General features: G+C 44.1%; 2 protein-coding genes across 3 annotated transcripts in view; both read right to left on the bottom strand.

The window, feature by feature from the left end:
- Positions 1-57: 57 nt before the first annotated feature.
- Positions 58-5140, bottom strand: TIMM8A (translocase of inner mitochondrial membrane 8A). Its single transcript, XM_037512990.2, has 2 exons — positions 4911-5140; positions 58-3415 (listed from the first exon to the last, which is right to left on the bottom strand). The coding sequence occupies exons 1-2, from the start codon at positions 5040-5042 to the stop codon at positions 3254-3256; spliced, it is 294 nt and encodes a 97-aa protein (XP_037368887.1). The 5' UTR covers positions 5043-5140; the 3' UTR covers positions 58-3253.
- Positions 5141-5875: 735 nt separating this feature from the next.
- The window catches only part of BTK (Bruton tyrosine kinase), a 33866-nt gene continuing 15087 nt past the window's right edge, over positions 5876-24654 (bottom strand). For both annotated transcript variants that reach the window (XM_037512197.1, XM_037512198.1), the window contains exons 5-19: positions 23788-23869; positions 18568-18696; positions 18188-18255; positions 14679-14866; positions 14201-14263; positions 13581-13635; positions 13219-13298; positions 12913-13040; positions 11810-11884; positions 10976-11147; positions 10247-10463; positions 9209-9273; positions 8458-8576; positions 7781-7938; positions 5876-6375 (exon numbers count right to left, since the gene is read on the bottom strand). In XM_037512197.1, coding sequence (XP_037368094.1) covers positions 6304-6375; positions 7781-7938; positions 8458-8576; positions 9209-9273; positions 10247-10463; positions 10976-11147; positions 11810-11884; positions 12913-13040; positions 13219-13298; positions 13581-13635; positions 14201-14263; positions 14679-14866; positions 18188-18255; positions 18568-18696; positions 23788-23869 — 1671 coding nt within the window. In that variant the 3' untranslated portion in view covers positions 5876-6303. The remainder of the gene's footprint in view (positions 6376-7780; positions 7939-8457; positions 8577-9208; positions 9274-10246; positions 10464-10975; positions 11148-11809; positions 11885-12912; positions 13041-13218; positions 13299-13580; positions 13636-14200; positions 14264-14678; positions 14867-18187; positions 18256-18567; positions 18697-23787; positions 23870-24654) is intronic.

Raw genomic sequence — 24654 nt, 5'->3', positions numbered from 1 at the left:
TGAGTGAAATCATACAGGATATTATGCATAATGAAATAAAGCAGAGAAAAGAGAAGACACAGTACCACCTTTCCATCAAGTTCTGAAAACAAATTTCTGAGATGAAAAAAACAAACAAAAACCCAAACTGTTGCTCTGACATTTAACCTGAGGGTGGGGGTAAATGTTCTACCTTCTTTCCTGTTGTCTTGTGCCAAACACACATTTGGTGCTCAAGCTCTTGTGTGAATCTGACACCTCCTCTTTCTCATGCATATTAGCTGAGCAAGCAACAATACTGTAGAACAGAGAATCTGAAGTTCATGCCTAAACGTAATGAGTTACTTTACTAAGTGAAGGCATGAGAAATATAGGAATAAAATAGTAAGAAAGAAGAATAAAGACAAGAAGGAAAAGACTAAAGGATCCTTTTGTATGACTTGAGGGGTTACATGAACACAATTTTGTGGGGCAAAAAAAAATCAAAAGGGGCATATATACACACAAGGCATATGCCAGATACCTACCTGTTGGAGACCCCTAAGGCCTGCAGTGCTGAGACAAGGAAGACATCAAGGTCATGGCTAAAAAACTGATGAGCCTGGGTGGGAGGACTGGCCCGCATACAAGGGATGTTCTTTCTTGTGTCTGCGCAGCTAGGTCTAGGGGACAGACTAGATTAGAAAAACAGAAAGACCTGATGGCGCAGAACCTTGGCAGTGAATGTGTGCCCAGACAAGGCCAAACATTAAGAGAATACTTCATTGTCTGGTAACTAACCCTAGGTGGGGGGGCAGCGCTTGTATCAATAAAAACGAGTTCCATGGGCCTCCCAGGTGGCACAGCAGTTGAGCGCTGGGCTGCAAGCTGCCCACAGCCTCTGCAGCGCTGGTTCGATCCCCAGCCACCGGCGAGGGTCCCACATGGCGCACAGACCTCTCCTGCCACCCACTGTTCCCCTCAGCAGTATACTTCTTCGGTCTGCCTGTTCTGCTCTCTGCTCTGGCTCTGGTGAATTCTCTCACCCCTCCTGTGCTTCTGACTGTACCCCAGTGATTGTATGAATAAATAAATCTTTAAAAAAAAAAATGAGTTGCCCCGGGCACTATAGAGAATAAGCACTAAAGTGAGTGAGCACTAAAGAGAGGCCTTGTGTCCCCTGGCTCCTGCTTAAACTCTATTTTGTGTCTATCATTTCTTGGCAATTTCTAAGGCTCAATCGGATTCCTCTCTCAACCCTGTTCACCGGAGTTGGTCTCTGGCACCTACCCTCAAAGCCTGATTACTCCTGGACTTCTGACTGCTTTGCCCTTGCTGCTGTGACTACTATTGCTTGTTTATCATGTATATGTTCTCCAAACAGCAGCCAAGTTCGCCTAAAACTCATTACAGCATGTCACTTGTCTGCAAAAAACCCTCAAGTGGTTCTCCACATCGCTTGGTAAAAGCCAAGTCCTTACAATGGCCTGCAACACCCTAGCTGCCCAGTGCTTGCTCTATGCTGCTCCCCACCCCATGCATCTCCAGCCTCATTTCTTAGCATTCTCACTTATTTTACTCCAGCCAAGGTGACCTGCTGACTGTCCCACATGGCACCTTAGCATGTACCTCCCACCTCAGGGCCTTTGGACATGCCGTCACCGCCACCTGAAATGTTCTCCCAGACACCTACATGTCTTGGTCATGTAGTTCTTTTAGATGAAAAGTAGCTGAAATGCCACCTTCCCAAAGAGGTTTCTCTAACCATCTTATCTCAAATAGCAGCCACAAACCTTCCTAATACCCCTACTCTGCTTTTTCTCCAAGGCCTTCATTACATCAACTGACATACTGATACGTGTTTTTTGCTTTTCTCCCCTCACTATGACATAAACTCCACACATGCAGGGACTATTTCTGAGCACCGCTGAGTCCCTGGCACCAAAAGCAGTGTCTGGCACAGGGTCAGCACTAAATTGTTTATTGAGCCGTGCTATCTTCGGGATTTTAAAACATTTTCTTCGAGTGCTTATAAGGGAAAAGGCTAAACAGGAACTTGAGGCTTTCTATAAATGTGTTCCCCCAGCTTTCATGGATTTGCACTATTGGCTCCCAACAAGTGCTTCTGTAGGTCACTACTCTTGTCTATAAGGATTCGTCATAGAGGGGAACTCAGTCAATATAATCTCTCTTACTAGACTCAGGGAATTGACTATCAGCAATGAATTCTTTCCATCCCCATCTTATTTCAAAATTCTTTTCTCACAAAAAGATCAGGGATCCCTGCAATACTGTGCTGTAACTTACAGAGCAGGTGCCCAGAATGACTGCATCCAGCCTGGGATCCAGCCCACACCCAGTCTCTCCAGGTCGTAGGTGATAGCCAGAATAGAAAGCCTTCTCAATCAGACTTGACTTGTGTAGAAGCTTTTATTTCAGTGATCAAAAGAATGCAATAAATGGAATCTATACTGATTAACATTAGGCATGCACCTCCACCTGAAATTGCAGTTAGTTTCTGACTGGCCTAAATCTTTACAACTGATTTAGGCACATCTTTAAATTTTCTGGACCTGATACACAGGGTTGTAAGTTAACTTCTTCCAGGGGCAGTTTAGTAATGAGAATTATGTTCACTGTCTCGAGTCCTTTATAACTAAAGGCCTCTAGATGCTCAGGCTGCTTGTACTACCTCAAGACCCATACTTTATGTAGATATTTAAGTAACTCACAGAATAAGGGAGATAGACTAGAATGCTGAAGTGTACTGTATGAATAGTCCATAGAATTTTTTCCCCCAGCACAGTCAAAAACTAGATAAGGAGAGTCTACAGTTAGGTAGCAAATTACTCTTCCCTCACTGCCACCCTTTCTGAGAGAAACAAAGATGTATATCAATATCCCCAGAGATCTGAAATGAGTTCACACAAATGACAGATTTTTACCTATGTGGTCCCACTATCAAATTATAGAAAGCAGTTCCACTATCAGAATTACAGGAAGCAGTTAATGGGACTGAGAAAAACAGAGTCCCACATAGAGTAATAGGCATCTAATAACTTTCCATTCATCTGTCAATTTTTTCAAAAGGTTAGCATTAAAAAATACAACCAAATACACATATGACCCCAACCCCCCACCCCACAAAATTGGTCTTTGTTCATTCTTAGATGACCGGATGTCCCAAGAGTAACAAAGGTGGGAGCCAATCCCCCATAGCGTTTTCTTCAACTGCCCCATCAACAGCTCTTCATTTCTTGAACTACCTTCTTTTTCCAAAGAGGTAATGCTGAGATCAGTCAGAAAGACTTTCTGAGAAGACTGGCTTGGATTTCTGGGTCTGTTCCAGTCGGTTCAAGATGAATTGGCTTGTATCAATGAAGCGCTCAACGCAGTTCACAAAACAGGCCTCAGCCCGACTGTCCAACTTTGGCCCAGGCTTGTCCATGCACTTCTCCTGCTCAGGACAAGATACAGAATCACAAAGGGAATTTGGAGGTGGGAGAGAGGGGGGTAAAACTTCTTGTTGCTTAGAAGAAAACTTCACCTAACAACAGTATGTGTCCCTCCTAGTTCACACTTGGCAGCTTACTTTGTGTAAGCTACAGTCTTACACGAAATTCTAACAGTAACCCTAGGAATTGATACTAATATTAATCCTCAGTTTACAAAGAGGGAAACTGTGGCACAGGGACACTTTGACCAAAGTCACAGGGCCAGGAAATGGGAATGCCATTAGAGTAAGAAAAATGGCAAAATAAAGTGAAGCTACCCTTCCCTGAATTTGGTGGTAACTCACACAATGCATCACACGCTTTTAAATAAAACCACAGAAGGGTGATAGGATAGCTCATTGCAACAAGACACTCTAAAATCGACCAATAAAAAAAGGAAATCTCTGACTTGAGATTCCACTACCTTGTCTACTTAAGCCAGAGGTTCTTGAATCCTCTCAAGGTGAATAGAAAATTGTGTGACGTTTCCTAAAAGACCCAAAGCCTACAGATTCCAGTCTTTAAAAGTTAAAGGAGTCCTTAACCACCCCACCCCCGCCCAAATGTAAAGAATCATACAGAATTTTAAAGAGAATCAAAGCACTCTAATACAAGGCAGATTGGAATTAAGCAAGCACTTGTTAGGGACCGGAGTCCAGTAATACCAAAAGTGTAACCGGCCAAAGACTGACAACAAATAACTTCAAGTTAAGTGGTTCAAATGAATTTCCTTCATTATTCTCTACTGTGTACACACGGTGCAGACCCCCAATTCTAAGGAAAATTATCTTTGGCCTCTGAATTCCACTAATTTTGTATGTCAAGGCAGGACAGTTAACCTTGGTAGCCGGGGAACACTTTGATCCCAAGCTCTAAATGGCTTCTACCCTTTTGCCAAAGTTCCCTCACAGGGCATACTAAATTCCTCAACCTTCAGACCCGTGTGTAATACCAAGTATTACACAACCCTCCAACAATAAGGCAACTAAGTGTGTATGTCGGGAGAGATTATGCCACTTTCATAGTTCGTGAGCTAGCGTCCTTCTCTTCTCATGGGGTGAGGTTAGTGCAACTAGGTGATTAAGGTAAATCCCTAAGAGTCCAGGAACAGGAGACTGATTAACTGACTCCCAGGGACTCGGGCTTCCAAAAATAAAAGGCCAGTATTGGGGGCGCTGATCAGTCCTGGTGACCAGTACTAGACAGTCTCAAACCTCGGGTGCCTGAAAGTGCTGGTTGGGAGAGCGGCGTAAGTCTTCTACGATCCCCGGTCCAACAAAGCCGAGGTCCAGTGTGACAGTCCCCCGAGAAGACGAGTCACCCTTTCTCCCTGAGGACACCAACGGGCGCTGCAGGATCCTCCCCCTCCCCGCATGCCGGACGGCGTGACGAGTCCCGCGGGGCAAGGGCAGGGGCAAAGAAGACACAGTGACCAGGTCCCAGTCCTACGATCCTCACCCAACAAAGTTCAGTCATCTGGTGCACCAGCTGCTGGAAGCGCTGCTTCTGCGTCTCTACCTCGATGAAATGCTGCAGCTGCGGATCCACCGAGCCCAAGCCCGCGGAGGAGGAAGACGAGGAGGAATCCATCCCAGCGCGACCACGCGTGCCGAGATGCACTCCGCCACCAACTCACCGACCTTCACGTGTCTCCGCGACGGAAGCGGAACCACAACCCGCCGCCTCCGGCACCGCCCCGTGAGCGCACTGCGTCGGCGCGGGGCCCTGCGCGCGGGCCCGCCCAGCTGCCCGGCGAGCCCCGCCCCCGCCGCCCGCGAACCCCGCCCCCGCCGCCCGCGAGCCCCGCCCCGCCGCCCCCCCCGCAAGCCCCGCCCCCGCCGCCCGCGCGGCCCTCCTCCCGCCGCCCCACGCGGCCTTCCTCCCGTCCGCGCCCTCGTTTTGGGGCGCCTGCGCCCTGAGGTCTCAGGCGTGGCCCTGGGCGCTGTGGCGTTGTTGGGATGTTGTTGATTCCAAAAAGGAAAGAAAAAAAAGTCAGAGAGGAAGTTACTTAAGACCACGTGGCCGGTGCCTAGCCAGCCCGACAGCCCCGCCTCCCCCGCTTCCAAATTGGCCCGCGCTTTCTTAGCCGCCGCGCTCCTGCCCCGCCCGTCACTGGGCGGTCCTAGGCCCTAGGCTCTAGTTCTTCGGTAGTGTTTTCTCCTGGCGTAGGGAAAAAGAGCCCCGAGAGAAGCTGTCCCCCTTTTGCAGATTCGTTCCAATACTATTGCCTGGCTACAATGTGCCAGGCACCCTGCTTTGGCTTATGAGTTCGAGGCGGCCTAAGAGGCAGAGTTGGTCCAGAGCTAGCAGCTAAATGCTAATGATCCCGAGGCTCTCCGTGTTGGAGTACGGCTAAGCAATGTCACAAAACAGTTTATTGGAACACTGACGCTTCCGGGAGGCTGCATAACTTAATTGAGATACCAAGAAACCTTCATACGTTCCAGTAATTTTATTTTATCAAAATACCCTCCCATTTTCATGACACCGTTTATTCTTGCCAAATTTGACCTCCCTCCCCCCAAGCTCTACTGTCTACCCAAAGAGCTGTCATAACCCTTGTAAGGCTATTTACATCGCTCCCTGCCCCAAAATGTTTCCATCTCGAATTTAGTCTCTTAATACGCATGGGGAACAATTCCTCTTTGGGGAACAATAACTGGTACAATTCCTTGGCCTTTGCTGGAAGGCGCTACCCCAGGGAATCAAAGAAGAGAGGATTCCTACATGTAGAGGGGGGTCTTTGTGTATTCAGCAAGAGCACATCTCCAGGACTTAAGTCTGGGATTTCCTCAGAAAAAGTGACGAGAGGCTTGGAGAGTAGAGGAGAACAAACAAGCTTAAGGTGAGTTCAAGATTCTTCGTCCATGACATCTAGAATGCTGCTCAGAAGAAATTTGAAAGTGGGACGTTCATCTGCTTTCTAGAATCAAAAAGAAAGGAGCGTATTATAGTGGGCTAGAATCCAGAATCCAAGGGAAATGCAATGAGTAAACAGCAAATGTTATTTTTAACATGCACTGTGCCCAGTAGCATACCCTGTTGACTACCAGAAAGGAAAAGAATTAGAAAGCACCCCATAAAGTCCTTCTTATCCTTAGTAACTCAGATTGTTGATGTGATGAGAACGATTTGCAAATTAAACTGACATATTGATCACAATCAAGGGCAAATTCATTACATAATTGTACAGGGATACTTTCTTATTTTTAGATACTCAAATGAAAAATGGCTCCAAAAGAAATGAAAGTGGTTGGCTGACTTGAAATCCTGTAAACTGTGATGTTTTGTACTTGGGTATTTTGTACTTTTGTACTTTGCACTATTTCTATCATCCTATAGAGTTAACAAAGGGATTTTCATAAAATCAAAGGCTGCAACTCTAGACAGGGCTCCAGAGCACCTGGGACCTTTTCTACTCTTCCCGCCTTCACTTTTTGACATGGTTCACAAGCCCCTGAGGTATTTAATGATTCATGCCAGAGAGGTTTCAATCCATCAGAACAAAAAAGTCATCGATTTCTTGTTGAGTAATGGTTCTCAGACCCAGCTGAATATCAGAATTTCCCCGGGAAGTTCAAGACATGCCTGGGTTCCAGTCCAGACAAACCTAACTGGAATCTCTGGAGATGAGACAGAGTCATCTGAAGGTTGTTTTGTTTTGTTTTGTTTTTGGCAGTGTTACTTAGGATTTATTTTAAAATGTCCCCCAAAACAGTTTCTGTGCTCTCTGCAGATAAGTGGCTTTATATTAGATGAAGCTACCTCTGCCTTGAATACTTGAATCAGTTTAAGTAATGAATCTAAGTAAGGAATCAGACACCTAATTTGAATATCATCATAAATATATACCTCTTAATTTAAAAGGTAATACTCTGTAGAGTTAAATGTTAGCTACTTGCATCAGTAGTTTTAAGTGCATCCTCCACAATCCCCATGTGCATCAAGTTTGGTGACTGTCTCTTTATCCAGGCTGTGGGGGTTAATAGCTCCCAAGAGGTGAACACAAATGTTAATGACCTTTCTCTGTAATGTCCACACACTTGTCTAAGTGCCTTTGGCTTGTTGCTTCTGCTAGGTGGCACGGGCCCCCAATACCTCATCTCCCTAAAGCTGAGTTGGCCATGGGCTTTGCTAATGAGACTCGTGAAAATTGGAGTGGGCCCAGAAAAGATTCTGGCCAGGAAAGGACTGGGGTACAGGTCAGGGCCGGGGTATGTGTGCAGCTATCAGATGTGCCCAGCTGCCATGGCCGCCAGGAAGCTTGGGGACTGGGTGCCTGGCCTGAGTAATGGGAATAATTTAAAAGGACCCAGTAAAACACTTACCTCATGCCAGCAGCTGTACATGATGGTATAAACCCTCTCTGAAGCTAGGTGAGGCCTGTAGAGTCGGAGGCCTTGGGCAATGTGCTCAGCAGTTTCACTGTTAGTAAATCTCTCATATGGCATCTTCCCCAGAGAGTAAATTTCCCACATCAAAACCCCTAGAAGATGGGGGGAAATGTAGTAAGTCAGTGTGCAGTCTTTTGAGTAGTGTGCGGCCGGTCTTCCTAGAGCAACTTAAACATTAGATTCTGTTACTTCTCCCCTCTGTGCTTTTTTTTTTTTTTGCATTTGGTCCAAACGCCTTCTGTAGTACTGACCCTACTGGAGGATAATCACAGTGTCACTGGACGATTAGCACCTCTTATCTGTCTTTGTAGTTACAGGACCTGGTAGAATCCCTGGCATATAATCAGTATTCAGAAGTTGTCAAATAGTGAATGAATGGTTTGTTTCCCTCAATACAGTATAAGTTCTGAGAAGGCAAGGGTCGTGTCTAGTTTACAGTTTTTATCCCCAGAAACCCCTGCAGTGCCTGACATAGTAAGCACTCCCTATGGAGTTGATGAATGAAAGCTAGAACAAAGACTAATCTCCCTGTGCAGCTTGCAAAATGTGGCTCTCCCCGCTGCGTTCCTCTTCCTTTCAGCTGTGTCATCTGTATAATCTTATTCACTCACCAAAAGCCCAAATGTCAGATTTGCTGCTGAACTTGCTATACATCAGGACTTCCGGCGGGGACCACCGGACTGGAAACTTGGAGCCCACTGAGCTTGTGTATTCGTCATCCAAGACATACCTGCAAAGGATTCAGGGCAAGTTCCTGTTAGGATATAGAGAGCTGGAGATTTGCTTGAGTTTTCTTGGCACACTCATGACAGACACACAAATACACGCCTACAGCTTTGCTCAAAAGTGTCTGCTGGCCCACCAGTGTCTTTTACAAATGTTATTCTTACACTTTCCTGTCTCTCTTATGTGACTAGGCGTTCCTGGTTGGCAATATGGTTACAGCAAAGATGGCATGAAAGATGTTCTAACAGGTGCTTCTTCCTCTCCTCTATTCTGTCCCTCTCCTTTCTCTTTCTTCTCCTTCCCTTCCTCCAATTCTGCAACTGTCAGTAGGAGTTAGATTGATTAAAGGAGGAGCAGAGGTGGAGTAAAGTCAACAGGGTTAACACATCAACAGAAGGTTTTGAAAATAGCTCAAAGAGAGCGAGAAAGAGAAGAGGAGGGGGAATAGAACAATAAACAAAAAGATGAAAGAAGTAACTTAATTTATAGAAAGAAAAGGAATAGAAAGATGGTGGGAAAGACTAGAGAGAGAACAAAAAAGAAAAGGAGAAGATTAAAAACACTAATGCCTCCTCACGTGTGTGTCTGTTGTGATATTTTTACTGTTAGAGGGAAAGCTGCGGAAAGCACACTCACCTGGACAGGCCAAAGTCAGAGACTTTCACAACTCCTTGATCATTTACCAAACAGTTTCGAGCCGCCTGTAGTACAACAGATACCAGTGAGACTCGTCCCTGGCACACAGGTTAGAGGCACAAAGCAGCTGCCCACCAGGGGAACGAAGCCAGAGAAACCTGTTTGGCTAGGGGTACCTGCCCACCTAATGGGAGTCCGCTGCTGAGAAATGCCCGTGCAGTCTACCACATGGAAGGCCACTGCTCTGTGGTCATATGCGGAGCACAGAGGACAAGCAGAATTCCATTCTCAGTGGCAACTCCATGACACCACTTCCTGCACTGAAATGCCGAGACTTAAGGGGGAATAGGAGGCAAGTCTGTTTGGTTCTCTCCTACTCGTGGGACATGGACCATTTGTCTAGTCCTCGCTGAAATAAACAGGGGCATAAACTCTGAGGCCGCCCGAGGCCAGACAGGCCCAGTGGGAGGGTGAAATGAGGAGGGTGGAGACTGCAGAAGTGGAGGGCACATGGCTGGTCTGAAGAGGCAGCTGCTCCTCACCTCCAGCCAACTGGTAGCATGGACTGTGAGAATATGGGCCTGTTACCAGATGGGCTAGATATACAGGAGAAGCTGGAAATTCTCTTTTTAAATGTGAAATGTTTCAAGTGCCTGCTAGCTAACATAACTTTTAAAAGCCCAGATGCACCCCGTAGGTCCCCAGCTTGTGACCCATGTGACGAAATGATGGCTCTGTGCCAGGAGTAGTCCCACGAAGAAGCCCGGCTGCCCTTCTGCCCCTGAAGGAGCCCACCATTGCCTTGGAGTGGTAGAGGTCCATAAGTGCATGACTGCTCTAGCTCCGACCATGGCAGAACTCATGGTGCTGAGGCTGGAGTGACTGACCACTTGGGCAGAGGCACCCCGAACTTTTAGTGTTTTCTAGATCAAACTAAAATGAAGGCTCCAGCAACCCTCCTCATCCATATCTGAAATGTCTTCCTGTTATTTCCACCCCTTAGCCCTCAGTCCCAGGTTTATTCTTGGGATGTCCCACCAGGTCTCGGTGAAGGAACTGCTTTGACTCCAGGTATTCCATGGCCTCACAGACATCCTTGCACATCTCCAGCAGCTGCTGAGTCTGGAAGCAGTGCCGCATCTCCCTCAGGTAATTTAGGAGGCAGCCATTGGCCATGTACTCAGTGATGATGAAGATGGGCCGCTGTTTGGTGCAGACACCATATAACTGCACCAGCTTCTCATGAGAAAGATTCCTACAGGGGAGGCAACAAACCATTTCTTCCCTTCTGGCTCTGCATACGAGTCATAAAGGGATTGGGGAGAAAGGGGGTTGACCTGGGAGTAGAGTGTCTGATAAAGGTCTATAATAGTAAGTTGATTTTCCTCCTTCCCACCTTAAAGCCGAAAAGTACCTAATATGTGGGGTCAAGCAGGGATGTGGAGCAAATCAACAGAAGAAGAAATAAGTCAAGGACTTATTGGACACTAAGGCTAAGTTAGAATCTGTCTTCCCTTTGAAGGTCTCATTGTCCACGTCTACCCCTAAATGCTACTGAGATGATATACACCCGCAAGCCACACTATTCTCAACCAAGCTCTAATGCAGAGAAATGAGTATCTTAGTCTCCTGCCAATCAATGGTTGACATCCGGCTCTGCTCTGTTCCCAAGTCCCTCCCACTGTAAGTCACCTTAAACCACAGTGGGAACCGTCCTGGTAATTCCTAGACTTTAGCAACTGAATTGAGAGTTGGGCTGGGACTCACATCATGACTTTGGCTTCTTCAATGAACTCATCCTCAGACATGGAGCCTTCTTTGATCATCTTTATGGCCACATCGTACTGGCCTCTCCATTTCCCATACTTCACTACTCCAAATTGTCCGGTCCCCAGCTCCTTCAAGAAGGTCAGATCCTTTGGATCAATTTCCCATGATCCTATAACAACAAAGCCTTGATGTGATTCTTTGGGAGTCAAGTATGTACAATTCCTGTCATAGATAAGACTACTGGGGTGGAAATAGATAAGTTACAATAAAAGGGAAATTCTTAGGAGTACTACTCCCACAGGGACGGGGGTTACAGGATGGATGAATCTGGAAATTTTAGGTGTAAGTCAGCCATAAGGCAAGAAGATAGACTAGATAACTTCTTAAAATCTCTTTGGATAAAAGAGGTCAACTATATGGTAGATGGAAACTAAACTTTTGGTGAAAAGCATAATGTAGCATATACGGATGATATATAACTTGGTGCACCTGAAACTTATATAATGCTATAAGTAAATGTTATTTCAATTAAAAGAAAAGAAATCCCTTTATGATAATGGGGTTCTTTTTTAGCATATATATATATATATATATATATATATACACACACACACATATATATATATTTAGTCATTTCTGAATATATTTTTACAGTTCCAGTAGGAGCCACCAGAGGGAGAAAGTCATTGAATAACTTTTGTTTGTCTCTGTCTTAAACCTTCTGGAGGCGGCTGGTGCAGAACAGTGTGCTCTAAGGATGCTACTGGTCCTGCCATACGGAGTCCTTGCCAATGGCCGATCCACCCAACCTTAGAGCAATTAAGCAGTTACCATAGCCCAGGCCTGCAGTGGAAGGTGCATTCTTGTTTTGTTGAGACACTGGATATTTGAGCCGGGATATGAGTCCTGAAACATACGGAGAGGGTCATGGTGCTGGTGCAGCTCTGGGGGATGGGGGTACACCTTGCACACCCTCACTTCACACTTCATACTTCTGATGCTCATCTTTCTAGTACATTTTGAATCTCAGAAGATCTCCACAAACCCAAGGTTTTCTGGAAGTTTCTCTTCTCACAAAATAGTTTATGGGGACAATAAGTGAGAAAATACTAACTGAAATACATTCCCCAGCTAAATATATCCACAGCGCTCGGCCCTGCCTTAGCTCTCATGTATTCATGCCGTCCCCAATTTCCTGGTTTTTATTTATTTTTTAAACAATCATTAATTTTTTTAAAGATTTATTTTTATTTTATTTATACAAGCACTGGGTACAGTCAGAAGCGCGGGAGGGCGAGAGAATCCACCAGAGCCAGAGCGGGGAGCAGAGCAGGCAGAAGGACTGAAGTACACTGCTGAGGGGAGCAGCGGGCGGCAGGAGAGGTCTGCGCGCCATGTGGGACCGTCCTCCAGTGGCCCGGGAGCAGCCGGGGATTGAACCGGTGCCGCAGAGGCTGCGGGCAGCTTCGCAACCCAGCGCTCAACCGCTACACCACTGGGGAGGCCCAATTTCCTAGTTTTTAGAATGACCACACTACTGCGAAACTGTCCTCTGATGCTTTCTAACCTATATTTTTGTTAAGAGCAAGGACCTTGGTTAATAATTTTCCTATGTTCTCCTCTAGTGCTGAAGAAATTACTGAGCACATGCCAGGAATTCAATGAATACTTGCTGGCTGATTAATCACCAGTCTCTTCTGATGCCTTTCCTTAGCACTAAGAATCAATCACCAAGTAGGAAGTCAGTCCCTCAGGGTATAAGGTAAAGAAGTGCCCTTGACCACCTCTTGACCTCTACGCAGCATACTGGGGATTTACTTTCACAGCCAGTCCATGCTGCTCTGTGAGACCTAGTCTTTCCTTCACCACCTTGTTCTGTATTGCTTCTCCTAGTATCTGTCACACCCTTCTTCTCTGGTGCCCCTGCTACTCACCTGCAGAGTTATGTTGATGGTAGTTAATGAGCTCAGGGATGGTACTGAAAAGGTGCTTCTCAGCCAGGTAATACTGGCTCTGAGGTGTGGAACACACAACATAATGGCGTATCACCCCTTGAGGTTCCCTGAAGAAGTGGATGCTGAGTTAGCAACTTGGGGACGAGGGTCAGCAGGACCCAAGAAGTGCAGTGAAAAGAGCTTTGAGTGAAGGGGCAGAGGAAGTAGGAGGGACACACCATTCGGGAGACTTTGGGAGGACACCCCTGTCCTTTGTCCCCAGGGCCTTGGAATACTAGAACTCACCCTGTAGATTTAGCAAACACAGACACAGTATATTTCCCAGCTTTGCTGGAGTCTCTGACAATGAAACCTCCTTCTTTCCCCTGAAACAATAAAAAAGAAGCTGGCTATAAGGAGGAAGTGGTACTCACACCTGCATCCCTCCTACCCCAAAATGAGAAAAAATAGAACCATTTGATTACACAGACAACTTTCCATATTTGAGCTACTGATTCATTGCATTTGATACAGAAGATTGTAATTGGGACTCCATAAAAGAATGGCCTTGATACTTCCTTGCCTGCAGGTATCAGGCAGCAGCAAGCATTGGATCAGGAGTCTGGCTTGTGCCAGAGAATGCCATTTGCTTGTGGTCACACACTTACCTCTTGCTTTAACAGTTCCTCAGCTTGACTTCGAGTCATGTGCTTGGAATACCACCTGTAAAGTGAGGGATGGAATGGCCCATAGGCCTCAGTAGCTTGGAGAGTAGAGCACCCTCTGGTTTGTCCAGGCCAGTGATTCAACCAATTCACCCAATCCCTGTTTTATTCATGTGTATAGCATACTGTGTTTCTTTCCCAAAGCCTAGGTGGTACTGAAGGGTCATGGGAATGGAAAGTAGGCAGGAGAGGATTGCAGGGGAGAGATGGGGGACAGGGCGCTCAATGACAGTCCCTTTCCATCATTAGGGAGAAAGGACAATGGCAGAAGCTTGATATTTTCGCCCTTCCAAATCCTTATCAGGTTGTGAGAAGAACCCTTTTTCTTTGAGTGTAGTCCTTCTGGATTTGTGGGGCATAACTTCCTCATGACCTCTCATAAGCAGAGAGTGTTTGGGGTAAGGGTAAGACATAAGCACTAACTTGGTGTGGTGGTATCATTTAACCCAGCTGGCACTGATTTTAATAAGTGTCTTGAAATAAATCGTTGAAAGCAGAAAAATGTGTATACTGTACTTCATTCCTCCTGGAAGACTGTGTGCTGGGAACATGTGCATACTCACTCATACATTTCTATGGAGTCTTCTGCTTCAGTGACATAGTTACTAGGGACATAGCCTTCCTGCCTGCAGAGGAGACAAAGCGGCAGATCACCCAGGACTCCCCTTCCTGGGGAAGAGACAGATTCATATGCCCCTATTCCTGGGTTCAGAACTAATCTCAAGTGAACACATACAAATCACACCCCTCCCTCAAAGCGGACCAAGTTGCCATTGCATGGCTAGGCTGGCAAAGGGTCTAACTTCACGCACCCATGGCACTGATTACATGTGCAGCACAGCATGTGGACCAGACCCTACACACTCAGAGAGGGGGCTTGTACAGAGCCACCTCTAAAAGTCCTTGGAGGGAGAATGTATATACTCTGGTATGGGAAGAAGAATTTCTGAACAGGAAAGCAAATAGGGGAATTATGCTATACGATTTGCATGTGTGGGATGTGAGTGGCCATAGGTTCTAGAAAGGCTGGTGTAGACTCACCCGTTTTTATCTCGTGCTCGCCACCACGGTAAGTTGCTCTCCTCCAAGATAAAATACTCGTCACCCTTCCGCAGCTGGAGATCATTAGCATTCATTGGCATGTAATCATAAAGGGCTACAACCTTCTTCAGCTCGTTCATGGAGACGGGTGCTGCTGTTGGCTCAGGGGGCAGTGGCTTTTTCAAGATCTGTGTAGTCGGAGGAAAAAGAAGGTGGTGGTGGCTAGATACCAAGCACTCTCCTCTTCTTCCCCCACTTCTCTCGGTTAGGAGAGACACCACTCTAACCCAAACCAGGAGTAAAAGGTTTCTTCAGTATTCATTTTTAACATCCATTGTTAAGCATTTATGCAGAGGTGTCAGCTTGGAGTGCAGTCAGCATCACCTAGGGAGTATTTAACAATCCTGACAACCAGAGAGTTTCCCAGACCAATTATGTCAGAATCTCTGGGGATGGAACTCAGACATCAGTATTTTAAAACTTCCCAGACAAAACCTAACAGCCATGAGCTGGAAATCTTCTTGGCACTGAACTAGTACATGGATCTACTAAGTGGCGCTGAATCTCAGTTTCCTTGTTTGTAGAATGAGCATAATAATTCTTGCCCTGATAACTTACAATATATGAAGGGCTTATTAGATCTCAAAAAGTAAGCAAAATCATTTTAAACTGATATCTTAGTGGTAGAATGTAGGTATCAGGCACATGGCTGTTAAATTCTTTCAACTTTATGTTTGAAAATATTTTTTATTACAAAAGTCAGGCTTACATGCAAAAGAATAAAACTGGAACCACTGTCTCAGACCATATACAAAAATTAATTCAAGATGAATGAAAGACTTGAATGTAAGAACTAAAATAAAATGCCTAGAAGAAACCATAGATGAGATACTTCATGCCATTGGCCTCAGAGCTGTCCCTGGGGATTAGACTCAATGGACAGAGAAACAAAAGCAAAAACAAATGGGACTACATCAAACTAAAAAGCTTCTGCACAGCAAAAGAAACGCTCATCAACAAAGAGACATACCATTGAATGAGAGAAGATATTTGTGAACCCTTCTATCAAACTAGTGGTTAATACCCAAAATATACAAACAACTTGTACAATTCAACCACAACAATAAATACAACCTGATTAAAAAATGGGCAGAGGATCTAAGTTGGCATTTTCAAAGAAGACATACAAGATGGCCAGAGACACATGAAAAGATGTTCTACATGCCTTATCATTATGGAACTGCAAATCAAAACCACAACGAGATTTCACTTCATAGCAGCTAGAATGGCTATTATCAAGAAATAACAAGTGTTGTGAGGATGTGGAGAAAAATGTGCCATTGGTAGGAATGGCAAATTGGTGTAGCCACCACGAAAAACAGTATGGCGTTTCCTTTAAAAATTCAAAATTGAACTACCCTGTGATCCAATAATCTCACTTCTGGGTATTTACTCAAAGAACATGAAAACACTACTTTGGAAACATATATGCACCCCTGTGTCCACTGCAATAACCAAGATCTTCAAAAAACACAAATGCCCAACCACCAATGATTGGATAAAGGAGATGTGGTATGTATACATAATGGAATACTACTCAGCCACAGAAAGAATGAAATCATGCTATTTGAAATAACATAGATGGACCTAGAAGGGATTATGATAAATTGAATAAGTGAGATGGAGAAAAGCTAATACTGGATTACTACAGTCATTTGTGGAATAAAAATACTAAAATGAATAAAACAAAAACAAAACAAACACTTAGACTCTGATAACAGAATGGTGGTTACCAGAGGGAAGGGAGGCAACGGGTAGAGGAGGCCAATTGGTTGTTGGTGGAGCGAGACCAGACATTGTTAGTGGGCAAGGTATAAATACAGTTGCAGAGGTAGGAAAGTATATACTTGAAATCTATAGTGTTGTAATACTGCCTCAAAAAAAGAAAAAAAAAAGCCAAAAATGTCCTACTGAATGGGAGAAAATATTTGTATATAATACATTCAAAAATGGATTAATAGCCAAGCTACATAAAGAACTCCTAGAACTCAACAACAAAAAACAAATAACCCAATAATAATAATAATAAAAAAAAAAAACAAACAGCCAGACGATCTGAATGGACACTTCTCCAAAGAAGACAGAAAGATGACCAACAGCACATGAAAAGAAATGTACATCATTATTTATTATTACGGAAACAAATTAAAATCACAATGAGATTTAATTGCTTCCCACCTGTGAGAATGGACTGTATCAAAAAGTCCAAAAACAACAAGTGTTGGTGAAGGTGTAGAGGAATAGGAACTTTACATTGTTGGTGGAAGTGTAAATTGGTCCAGCCCCTATGGAAAACAGTATGGAGGTTTCTCAAAATATATAAAATAGATCTCTACCATATGAACCAGCAAGTCTACTCCTAGTATCTACCTGAAGGATGCAAAAATACTAATTCGAAGGGATGCGTGCATGTCTATGGTCATTGCAGCCCTATTAACAAACTAAGTGCCCGGTGACAGAAGAGTGGATTAAGAAGATGTGGTATAGGGGCCTCCCCGGTGGCACAGTGGGTTGAGCTCAGTGCTGTGAAGCTGTCCACAGCCTTTGCAGTGCAGGTTCGATTCCTGGCAGGACAGGGAGATTCCCACATGGCACAGCAGACCCCTCCTGTCACTCCCGCTGCTCCCCTCAGCAGTGTATTTCTGTCGTCTGTTCTACTCCCTGCTCTGTCTCTGGTGAATCCTCTCACCCTCCCGCACCTCTGGCCTGTACCCCTACTCTTGTATAAAAATAAATAAATCTTAAAAAAAAGAAGATGGGTATATATATATATATATATATATATATATATATGTACACAATGGACTACTACTCACCTATTAAAAAAGAAAAGAAAAAGAAACACTCTTGCCTTTTTTAAAAACATAGGAGAAGCTGGAGGGGAATATGTTAAGTAAAATAAGTCAGAAGGAGAGAGATAAATAGACCATGGTTTCACTCATGTGTAGAATATGGACAAACAAACAAGCAAAAAAACCTAGAAATCTGTCTGCTGAATTGGGGCTACCAGAGGGGATAGGTAGAAGGAGTGGAGAGCCAAGGGGGAAGGGTCATGTTCATGGTGTGATAACATACACTTGAAGAGGTGTGAACCTGTACTCCTGAAAACATATGCAATGTTGTAAACCAATGTTATCTCAATAGAAAATGAATTTCTACAGATGAAAGATAAAATATGTAAAGTGAAAAATTAAAAAAGAGAATTTTAAAAATCAGCGTTGGTTTTGTTTTAAATGGGTGACTGGATTAAATGGCTGCCAAGAGTGGCCCCAATATCCCTCCATCTTCCCATTGAAGAGGAAGTCCTAATTAGGACAAGTTCCCTATCTCAGCAAAAATATCAATTACCACAGCCAAGCCCCAGAGGAATTCTAAGACTGGTGTGTTTTCAGAGTATGACTATAAAATTTCTATTGAAGCTTTAGCAGCACCCAATTTTCCTGGTATACCTGATCCTCTTCAGGTGTTGGGGGAAGAGGCTTTTTCGTCTTTCGGTGAGAACTCCCAGGTTTTAAGCCTGCAAAATAAGAAAACAGTGATGAGTGGGGAAGGGCTCAGAACAGGATTGGTCAGGGAACTTGCTCACATGCATAGCCCTTTTAGGCAAGTTAGGAAAAGTGTCAGTGGAAACAGCCTTACACTAGGTCACAGAGCTTGGAGAGGAGAGCCCTGGCTAGATTTCAGCCCCCACTGATCCCCTCCATCAGGCCCCTTTATGCAGGGGCTACAGTGTACAACCTTATGCTGTGTCCCTGGGTTTGATAGACCCTTGAGAGACAGTATGTATAGAGTAGAAGGAGGAAGAAATTATATGGATGAAATCTCTTACTTCCATTCCTGTTCTCCAAAATTTGGCAGCCCATGGCATTTTTGGCTGTCTGAGAACAGCAGAGATACTGCCCATCAATCCAGAAGCAAGGGTGATATTTCTGTACCAGATCACTGTTATATCGGATGACTATAACAGGAGAGAAGAGAGACAGTATATCCATCATGCCGAAGAATCCAAAATTTGTGAAACTCTTTGTGCTTAGCGGTGAGCTTTCAAATAACTGCTCCTTTCTAGGCCACCCCAACGGAAATCAGACGAACAGAGCCAGTGGGCTCACATGTCCAGCGCAGGAGAGACCTGTGCAGTTTTTCATGATGACTATCTCCTCATCAAATGGTAATAATATCCCAAGTCTCCAGAGCCCAAGAATAAAAACATATTATCTATAGCTTCCCCTTAGGCAGATGTTGACAATGGCGTTGAAACAATGTGCCCAATCAAACCCTCACTCCAGCTTTCAATTCACCATCGTCCCTGCTCCCTGAGCAATCTTTTAGAGAGATCTGCTATAGTGAGAACTTTTTTCAGGCTTTCGTAGAAGAGTCTACAGAGTGGAGATCAGCGGCAAATGAAATGATCCTGCCTCTAGAATGAACATGGTTCCCATCTTCCCAGGACCACCAAGGTGGGTTGAGTTCATGGCAAGTGATAAACATGGCAGCTCCTCTTCCCTCAATAGGTTGTGAGGCTCAAAAGATCTCCCAGAAGCCAAAGTTCCTTGCAAAGAATAGGGTAGTTACCATTTTTAATACTGTGGCATCCCCAGGACCTTAACATGAAGACAACTGGACAAGGCCTCCAGGGATCTTGTTAGACAGCAGAGAAGCAAAGTGAACTGAAATAACTGACAACGGCTCACTAGCACTGTGGCAGAGACCTGAGCTGGGCTAGCAACATGCACGTTGAGCACCTACACGGTGCAACATTTGCTGCTAAGGAGAAGCCTGCATAACTTTCTGAAAAAGACAAAAATAAAAACCTTCTTCCGTAGAAACCTACTCAAGTCATTAAGAGATTGCCTGTCACATTCTGCTCGCTTAAGGCCTTGGGGAGACCTAGATGCTTCTGGTGGCCAGGTGCATTTTATAGGCAAATGAACAAAGGTGCTGTCTTTAAGAAAATAATGCTATCTTGATGCTTTGATAAACAAGGATTTAAACACTTCTAACCACACCCCCCACTCAACCTCCCCCCTCACTTTTTCACACTCCTCTTCACCACTGTACCAAGTGCGGGTGTACAGAAGCTGTTCAAATGAGGTGCAGGCTATAAGGGGTCATGAGAGTGGAATCCATAGGATGGGATTATTGTCCTTACAAGAAGAGACCCAAGAAAGGCTGTCTGTAATGTGAGAGCACAATGAGAAAGTGGCCAACTGCAAGCCAGGAAGAGAGTTCCTACCAGGAACCAAACTGGGCTAAACCTTGATCTTAGACTCCCCAGCTTCCAGAACTATGAGAAAGAAACATTGTTTAAGTAACAAGTTCATTGGTATTTTCTTATGGCCACCTGAGCCAATACAGTGTCCAAATGGGAGGGCTGGGAGAGACTGCTTACTCCACCATTCTCAGGGCCAGCCCTTCCGGGAAGCACTCCTGATTGATGCACATTCATACCCAAGTATTTGATGGGCTGGTCTCAATATACGCACTTAATCAGGAGTATGTCTAAAATCCGGCTTCAGGCAGGAATAGATTACTCCTCCCTCTACTGGTCATTGGAGTTTCACCCATGCCATGCTTTTTCATTCATTTTACTTATTTCTGAAGTTGCAATTAGAGTAGATTCTATGGAGCTTGACTGAACAAAGATCCAGAGGATATAGACAAATATCTGTGGTGCTGCCATGTTCCTGAGCAGAGCAGGGAAGCAGAGAGCCTATGACTAAGTCCTCAGGGATACAACCTTTGCATGAAAAGTACCACTGAAAAAAGATGGCAGCTAGATATGAGCTACCAGAGACCCTACTTTTAAAACTTGAGTGTAACTTACACACAGTAAAGTGAGCTAAGGTACACAGCTAGCCACATCTTCCTACCACTGTGTAACCACCTAGGTCCAGCACCTTGAAGACTCCATTTCCCAATGCCACCACAGCCAGTGCCCTGCAGCCAACACCCCGTGCTCTGATGCGGCTCCCTTCTCACCTGAGTGATTTTCAGACCGTGGGTCTTACTGTTGAACAGGCCTACTTGTCACTAGCGTGGATCTTACGGCTTCTAGAGGCTCACACTGCTGGCATTGCCAGCCTCTGGGGCTGTCCTGGGATTATTGGGTCTCACACCTAAATCTCCCAACAATGGGGGTGTTTGTTGCAAGGTGCCTTTGGGGGCTCATGTTGTCAGCCCAAGCAGGTCCACCCAGCCATAGACCCATGTCTGGAACAACTGGGGAAAAAATGCCTTCAGTAAAACATAAAGAAGGCACACTTGAAAGTTACCAACCTTAGTGACCCACTGAAGTGGTGGTGCAATCTGTTTGTTTTGGCTTTATTTTTGCTGCTGTAATTTTTCTTACCCAATGAACCTTAATAGCAGTGTATAATCACCACAGTAAGGTAAACATGAGTCAATAAACCAGGTTTACAGTAAGCTGGATATTCCTATTGTTGGTCATGACTCATACTTTGAATATAATGAACACTTAATAAATATTTGTTGCATGAAACTATGAACTGTTTTTGAAATTTGATGTACTTGAAGTGTAAAGGAGTTACTGACTTGTACATGCCACATTTTGTTCTTCTCCCTTGTTTCTCCCTCAGTATTCCCACTTTCCCTTATTTCCAACTAATCCATCAATGTGGAGCCCAGGTTGGTGGTGGCTGTTTATGCCCCCAGAAAAATCAATCAACACAACTATTTATTGGTCTCTTTCTGGGTGCAGGGTACTGTCTGAGGCACTGGGGAGGAAACCAAAGAAATGCAAATATATCTGCCCTCCTGAGCTCTTGTCTCACTCTCTGCAAATATTTCTCTGGCTTGAAAATAGCTGCAGAGCATGAACTCTGGAGGCCAAATAAAAGCCTGACCCTGCCACTTAATAACTAATTGCCTTTAGGCAAGTCACTTAATCTCTTCTGTACCTGTTTCATCATCTGTAAAATGGGGATGATGAAAATAACCACCTCACATGTTTAATAAGAGGAAGAAATGAGTTAATAGCTATAAAGAACTTAGAGAAGACCCTGGATGGTAATCAGCACTGCTGCAGTGTTTGTTCATTTTGTACCCCACCCCCAGCAGGCCACGTATCCCTTATTTGTAATATCAACATAGTCTTTTTTTTTTAATTTTTCAACATAGTCTTACTCTAAAATATCTTGCAGTCAATTACAGATGTATATTCTGGACTGGAAAACCAAGCAGCATAAAACTATGTCATGAGCTTAGACTTTTAGTCATACAGACCTGGGGATGTGGTAAGAATCCAGGCCCCACCGCTCATTATCTGTGTGGCTTTGAGTAAGTTACTTAACTTCTTTGGTCCTCAATTCTCTCATTTGCAAATAGGAAAATAACAGGCTTCAGAAACTTTTTGTGAGGATTAAGTGAGTGAATGTATTTGAAGTGCTTGGCCCAGAACCTGGTACATAGTAAGTGTACATTAAGCATGAACTCTTATTATTGTTGCTTTTAGCCCAAGGTTGCTATAGTATTAAATGAGATAATAAACATAAGGTATCCAGGACCTCCCCTGGTGGCGCAGGCAGTTGAGTGCAGTGCTGTGAGAATGTCCGCAGCCTCTGCAGCGCCAGTTTGATCCCGGCCGGCCAGCGAGTGTCCCACATGGTGCAGCAGACCTCTCCTGTCATGCCCGCTGCTCCCCTCAGCAGCGTATTTCATCAGTCTGCCTGTTCTGTTTCCTGCTCTGTTTCTGGTGAATCCTCTTACCCTCCCACACATCTGGCCTGTACCCGGTTCTTGTATAAATAAATAAATAAATAAATAAATAAAAGGTATCCAACTGGGTGACTGACACATAGCAAGAAATTCAAGAAATGACCCTTCTTTTCCTTTCTCCTCCCCTCTTTCAGTTTAAAATATTTGCTGATTTTTATTTCAACCAATCAGACTTGCTATTCAAGGGAGTGAACAAAGCCAGGGTAGCCAGCCACTGAATATCAGAATCTAAATGTTTATTAAGACAAAAGCTGTCATGCAATAACCCAACCATGCTGTTATCAGTCTGCCATCCTTCCTGTTTCTCTAGGCAGCCTTTCCTGATGTCAACTCAACCAGTTAATCTCTCAGTCACTTGACATGTGGCTATATATACACACACATATGTATGCATGCATCCTGTGCTGCATGCATTCACAGTCAAGTTTATCTGAACACACTGTATGGTCTATGTGCAATGCTGTAACAATGTTCAAGTTTAGGTCCTCACAAAACAAAGGACATGAAACAGTTCCTTGGAAAATATTTAGCGACAGTGAAGAGATGTACCGAGCTTTCTTGCACAGTGCTTTGGTTTGACATGTGCTTTCATACATATCATCTAGTTTGTCCTGAGGACAACCCTGGAGGCTGGTACAGCAGGCATCATTATTATTCCTATTTTAGAAGAAGGAAATGAGCCTCAAGGAAGCTCAGTTTGGAAGCTTTTTGTCCTGCTGACCCAAGGTGACCCAGCTTTTTAGTGCTTACAAGAGAGCTTGGAATCAGGTTCTCCACCCTGACTCCCAACATTCTCATAAATCATCTACTAAATTTTTAAAAACTACATGCATATTTAGGATTTGAAATATTGCAACAACTACAAATTCCACCCCACACCACCCTTGTAATCAGTGTAAAGAAGGGAACATTTTTATAAGTAGGGAAACGGAGGTGCCTACAATTACAAAATCTCACTGGTGAGATAGTAGCCAAAGTGGTTGCAACTCTTACTCTAGTGTGTGAACTTTTATTCACGGGAGGGAATAGTAAACGGAATCGTATCGCTAATATTGAAAAAAATATAATCTCTCTCCCTCCCCCGCCTTCTGCTCCTTCTCTCTTTTACCTTCTTTCTCTCACCTCCCTCCATCCATTCTTTCCACTCCCCTTTGTCTGTTTGACCTCCTTCTCTCTTTCCCGCCTTTCTTTCCTTCCCCGTTCTCTGTCTCTTCTTTCTTCTCTTTCTTTTTCTCTCCTCCCAATGTCTCTCCTTCCTTCGTTCCTCCCTTTCCTCCTTTCTTCGGAAACTAATTTATTTTCAAATAAGTCTCACCATTTTTGAGCTGGTGGATCCAACGCTTTCTGAGTTCTTCAGTTGGGGAGAAGACATAGAGAGGCCCTTCATCATATACAACCTAGAGCAATGGACACACAGACTTCAGCAGTTAAAATTCAGAAGAAAAAAGACCTTTAAGGAACTAATTTTAAGCTACAGCCTTGTATATTCAGAGTAGGAAACAAGGCAGGGTTTTCAGTGAGCATGGGGTTGGGGTTCTACGAACTAAAGAATTTCTGAATAATTCACATCTAGGGATATGCAACTTAGAATCTCTCAGCTTTTTGAATATTCCCAGATCCTCCTGTGTTTCAATTTGTGTGTAAACTTAGTGCATAATTTATCCCTTAGTCCTTGGTGGAGACAGGATTTTTGTTTATCCAACAAAGGATATTTTATGATCTTATTATTAAGCCTTGTATAGAGTTTGTATAGAAGAGAACTGATGTAAAGTTTTATATAACAAGTCTTGATTAGCACATGTGGATTATTCACTTGGTAATATAGAACAAAAATTCAATTCATGGCTAATTTCCTCCCCACTGTCTAATGGCCTCCTCTCAACAATATTAACCAAAATAAACCCAACTTGGAATCACAAACCTACTTCAAAAAGAGTAGAGCATATATTAAGCATTATCATCAAATCAGACATTCAGTATTTTTTTAAACAACACACAGGTATGAGGCATCGTGTAAAGTTTTGTGGAAGTTTTTGAAACTTACAAGATGTGGTTCCAACCCTCACAGACTTAATAGACATCCAATAATGGCTTCTAAACTCAAGTGTAAATTAATTTAGAAGTATCTATGTTTGGACATTATCCACTAGCCCAGCCAAACAACACCATCTTCTTGGGTTTT

This window comes from Talpa occidentalis, unplaced genomic scaffold (assembly GCF_014898055.3).
Source record: "Talpa occidentalis isolate TD23 unplaced genomic scaffold, MPIMG_talOcc4v2.1 talOcc4.15, whole genome shotgun sequence".
Taxonomy (NCBI): Eukaryota; Metazoa; Chordata; class Mammalia; order Eulipotyphla; family Talpidae; genus Talpa; species Talpa occidentalis.
This window is presented reverse-complemented; position numbering and strand designations above follow the sequence as displayed.

What these genes read in the sequence shown, in the direction of transcription:
- TIMM8A (XM_037512990.2), bottom strand. Translation starts at nt 5,042, where the DNA reads ATGGATTCCTCCTCGTCTTCCTCCTCCGCGGGCTTGGGCTCGGTGGAT. An exon ending in AGATGACTGAACTTTGTTGG is followed by an intron (nt 3,416 to 4,910) that starts GTGAGGATCGTA and finishes TGTCCTGAGCAG; the next exon opens with GAGAAGTGCATGGACAAGCC.